Here is a 5,401-nt window from a genome sequence, read left to right on the forward strand (position 1 = left end):
GGTTCAACCCTTAACCTCAACCCTAAACCTGTGGTGCATGAACAGATAATAACCTACTAAACGGTGCAAATGTAGAGTGCGCACTGTATGAATTTACCAACACATAAAATCGTTACGAATTGGCATGAGTTTGTTGGACAAACTGTGAAACCTGAGCTTCACAAACGTCAAGTATAAGATAACAGGCCAATCATATTTTCACAGCTGAATTGTGATGGCTGCCTTAGTGAGCATATCATGACATTCAGCAGGAGACAAATGAGCATGACATGAGTAATGTTAAACACTGCAAAACAAAGAGAAAATGTGCGTATAATCACCTGAGAACCAAAAGAGTCTATCTGCTGTGTGTGACTGTGAGTATTGAGACGCTGAAGGCTGAGCTCATAAGTGACTGGTAGTTTTTCTATGCCCCAGTTTCCTCCTGAGGGGCTTTTAACTGTCATCTTGCTTCATGACCTCGGGAGCAGAAACCTGCAGAGACTGACGTTACAATAAAGAGACAACAGTAACCCAACTACCTGCAATACGGCTTTTGTGTCTTTTTTTCCCCCTCTCACTCCTTCGCTTCGCTTCCTACCTGTTTCTTTCACCAATTATTCTCCACTGGCCTTGACTTTCTCACTCTTGCTCATCCCAATCTCCTTTCTCTTTCACTTCTCATCAACTATCCATCTTCCTTCCTGTCGTATCCTCCTGCTTTTATGTGTCTGCATGTAATGCTATGAATGAAACTTCTGAGAACTTTTATCTTTGTGATTTGTTATCACATAAAGCAGGTCATGAAGCTTCACATGACACGTGGATATGTGACAGTAAGATGTGTTTTTTTTTTCTTCTCTCTTTGTCAGCAAAGTGTACTATTTTGCTGCCAAACTCAATGCTCTTGTCAATTGATTCCTCACCCACCCCTTGACCCCCATTGCAAGAGAACATTTGTGTGGGACAGTTGTTTTTAGTGAAGCTACTTGCACTGTTCACTTTCCTATATGCATATATATATATACACAAATTTGGCTGGCAGTGTGGGCTTGCCATAACCATGTTCTTTCATTCCAGCCTGTTCTCAATATGGCCTTGGCGTTCCAGAATGGCACTGTTTTCGGTGAGAGATCGGCACAGTCGTACATACTGTCACAAAGCAGACATACTTTTTCCTTTTGAACACGCTACAGGCATTCCTAAAGCAAAGTGCTCTATGCAAAATAAATAATTCACAAAACAACCCAAAAGTCAGAGTATGGAGCAAGTGTCTGGTGCAACAGCACTATTTATGACCGCAGGGGTTATAGGGAGTCTTGGGAAAACAGAAAGTCACTCACAAATAGACACTACATGACTAAAACTATGTTTTGACCTCCTACATATCCCTTCCACATCCAGTATCATCACAGAGCATTGTTTTTCTTCACGTTGGGTAAACCAGGGTAACCAGCGACCTTTTGTGTCATAGGTATTTACTCCTATTTCATCTAAAACAGGCAGTGGAATGCTTTAATCATAAACAACTGGATGAGTTTTCTTCCCAGAGTTCATTCTCTCCAACTCCTTTATTCATCCCTTCTTCCCTCTGCAGATCCAAAGTTCATTCTTATGTCCCAAAAAAATGGCAGCAAGGTGTGTGCCTTCATCTTAGCTCGTTCTCTCCACCCCTCCTAAAGATATATCAGGGGACTGTGGTTTGAGGCTTGACAAGTAAAAGAACATTTCCTGAAAAACATTTTAGAACTTAGAAGGTCAAATTGTAAATTAAATATAATGCATCAACCAATTCCCTTTCAAGATCATTGGTCACACTACAATAAGATTCAACTGGTTAACAGTTAATGCAATAGGTGTTGTGAGGTGTCATGAACAGTGAACAACAACAGCAACATTTTTTTCATTAAAATTATTAATTTATCTAGTTAATGCTAATATATAAATATATACCACTGTTCAAAAGTGGGGGGGGGGTTATATTATTATTCTATTTTAATATACTTTAAAATGTAATTTTATTCCTGTCGTGGCAAAGCAGGTTTTTTTTTTTTATTAATCAGGGCTGAAATGATCATTAGTTTTGCTGCTTTTGTGAAAAACCGTGATCCATTTTTTTGCAGGATTATTTGACAAACAGAAAGAAAACAGAAATATTTTGTTACATTATAAACGTCGGTTACTTTTGATCAATTTAATGCATACTTGCTGAATAAATGTATTAATATTTTATTGACTCCAACCTTTTGAATGTCCTATTGTTTGTTCATAAAACATTAGCTGATGCTTATTTATTCCACTTGAAATATAGAAAATGAACTAGAATAAATAGAAATTAACATCAACCTAGATTAATAAATTCTGTTCATTGTTAGTTCATGATACCTAGTACATTAACTAATACTGTTAACAAATTGATCCTACTGTAAAATGTTGCCAAATCATTTTTCTTACCTCCATCTCTGCTTCGCATCCCATCTCTCTCTTTTTTCTTATATCATCACATTGCTACACGCATTCGTCTCCCTATGTACCAGGGCATGTGACTGCGCTTGTCTTACAGCATTCACCACACACAGTGTGGCCACAGTGATAACTAGCGGTCAAAACTACGCCTTAAAAGTGCTCTGCATCCTTTCTATTTCTCATTTTCTTTTTAAATAAGCCATAACTAGACTCAACAAGAAGTCTTCGAAAGCATCTGCTTCCCCAAAGACACCTGAACATCAAAAACGAACAACTTTATTAAAAGCTGATCTTCAAAACCTTCCCCCATCAAAGGGAAAAAAAAGGGAAAAAAGCGTTATTGCTCCACATTATCATGGTGTTTTTTTCACCCTAATTCTATAATATCCATATACCTGACATGAACGTTTCCTACTCTTAGGAGCTAGGAGGCGATTAACTGCTTGTAAATAAAACAAACAAGACAACGGAAGTGTACGAACAAAAGATAAATCCTGTCCATCTAAGCAACCACGAGCTGACCTGCAGCAGAGCCCTGCTCACCTCCAGACTGCAGACCAGCACACAACAGCGATACCACAAGATTTTCAGGATGTGATGTCAATTTTACTGGAGGTGAGGGCGGGGTTAGAGAGAGCGTTGTAGAGGGCAAGGATCTGCGACGAGTCCCTGCATACCCCATGAGCTTCTCAAGCACTGATTCCTGGGGTCCATAATTTGAGGAGGGCCGTTATTCTACCGGGACCATGCGGAGAACTGGAGGGGACCACAAAAATCCCCCAGACATCCTGGTCCCTTGTTCTGTCAGTAGTTAATTGTCTCACTACAGTTCAACTATCCCGCGGTGATGGGTGTGTTAATAAGACAAACATGCGTTCAGACACGCTAAGAGTTATAGTGGCCTTGGCCTGCTGTTACATAATATAATTTACTTTTTTCATTACTGTTATTCATTATTTTCTACAATGACTTTAAACATTTAATTTTTAATCCTCTTTTTCATAGCTCATTTTCTAAAGAGTCATTGTGAAATTTTTTTCTGTGTTACTTCGCTTGTATTCTCCCATCTCTCCAGGAGGCATCACAAAATCCGGGGTGCAGAGCGATCATTGGAGATGGTTTTGCGCAGTCGCACCCCTCGACGAATAGACCTCAGCATGTCCTCACCCTCCTGGGGCACTTCAGGATCGGGTTGGGACTCGGGGCCTGGTGGGGGCTGGTTTGGAAGCGAGAGGAAAGGGAACTGGGCCTCACCTAAGGCGTGAGCGCTGGCTACCAGCTCCCCGATCTTCTCCACCAGACTGTGGCGATTGGCAGCCAGCAGGTGATCTTCTTCACCTGGTTGGCCGTAGACGCTCATCTCTAAGCCGCCTACACCCCCTGAGACCCAGGCTGTGTTAGGCAGGCTCAGCCGCTTTGGAGAGGCCTTCACGTACTCCAGCGCTCCCGGGGAGGCATCATCCGGCACATAAAAGACACATTCTTCGCTGCCCACACGGGCGGTAGGGCCTGTATACCCGCCAGGTGAGTCAGGCACAGTGGGGGTCTTGACTGGCACGATGGGTGGGCGTATAGGAATAGGGCCAGCGCTGGAGAGGGTGCGCCTCACCCCAGGCTTCGTAGACGGTGTTCGGCGAATGGTGGCTGTGCCGGAGATACTGCCCCCTCCGCCGGGTGGTCCGCCCAGAGCACCCACTCCACTGGGCAGGCCTGCCGTGCTGGCAGGACGCTTAGTCTGTATCATGCGCCGGTAGTTCTGGGCGATATTACTGTGACGGGGAATTGTGGAGGATTTATCGAATTCAGCCTGACCGTTGGCCTCAGTGTCTCCATTCACTGAGTAACCATCATAATCGGAACCTAACAAAAAAAATCCCACTTGTAACTTGTCAGCTATTATAACTTGTTTTGAATTCAAATAATAATCAGTAATATCTGTTAAGGCCCAATCACACCAAGGCTGATAACTATAATAATAATAATGATACCTACAAAGTTTTCATTCTAAGAGAATAGGGAAGTCCACACCACAGCTATAGCATCACAGTGAAATTACACAGAGGAACAATATTGATAAAACCACTTTCCGAATGAGTTGTTTTTCTAGCTGATGAATGATAAGAACATTGACAGCCAATCAGAATCCACCTGATTTTAAAGAGCTTAAGCATTTAAAGCGGCAGGCGACAACAGCAGCACGTGCTTGTAATAAACAAAGCATATTAATGTGCGTTGGTGCGGACACTAATATGGTTAGCGTTATAGTTATCACTTTTGGTGTGAACAGGCCTTTACTGAGAACATGTGAGTAATTTTGACTGTGTGTTACCCTGTGAGGGGATGGTATCCTCTGAGCAGGATGGGGTGGTTGTCTGAGTGCTGTATCCACTTGAGTACTGAAGGGAGTCTCGGCTGCTCTTCTGCTGCTCCATGCTGAGGCCTCGTGTCAGGACCATAGCTAGATCACTAGCAGCTGGGGAAACCTCCTCACCATGCTGCACCATTACACAATACATACAGACAGTTACATCAAGCACAGACTACACGCATGTAGCTCAATGCGTGTGCATATGTAGACCTAGACTTTGAATCCTAAACTATGAAAATCGAATGAATAAAAATTGACTAAAAGAAAATTATAAACATAAATACTATTCTAATCAATTATGTAAAAATATTATTCCAATGTATTTATTCATGATACATACACTGAACAAAATTATAAACGCAACACTTTTGTTTTTGCCCCCATTTTTCATGAGCTGAACTCAAAAGATCTAAGACTTTTTCTATGTACACAAAAGGCCTATTTCTCTCAAATATTATTTTGTTATTTTGTTATTAATGTATATCCAATGTTGGACACTGTCAACTATATGTGACCCTGGACCACAAAACCAGTCATAAGGGTCAATTTTTCGAAATTGAGATTTATACATCATCTGAAAGCTGAATG

At 41.6% G+C, this 5,401-nt stretch overlaps 1 protein-coding gene across 1 annotated transcript in view; it reads right to left on the minus strand.

The window, feature by feature from the left end:
• Window positions 1-1,998: 1,998 nt before the first annotated feature.
• The window catches only part of LOC107707854 (MTSS1-like protein), a 61,321-nt gene continuing 57,918 nt past the window's right edge, over window positions 1,999-5,401 (minus strand). The window contains exons 13-14 of the mRNA XM_016511957.1: window positions 4,775-4,940; window positions 1,999-4,305 (exon numbers count right to left, since the gene is read on the minus strand). Of these exons, the coding sequence (XP_016367443.1) occupies window positions 3,527-4,305; window positions 4,775-4,940 (945 nt within the window). The 3' untranslated portion in view covers window positions 1,999-3,526. The remainder of the gene's footprint in view (window positions 4,306-4,774; window positions 4,941-5,401) is intronic.

Source organism: Sinocyclocheilus rhinocerous, unplaced genomic scaffold, assembly GCF_001515625.1.
Source record: "Sinocyclocheilus rhinocerous isolate Xijiao unplaced genomic scaffold, SAMN03320098_v1.1 scaffold2340, whole genome shotgun sequence".
Taxonomy (NCBI): domain Eukaryota; kingdom Metazoa; phylum Chordata; class Actinopteri; order Cypriniformes; family Cyprinidae; genus Sinocyclocheilus; species Sinocyclocheilus rhinocerous.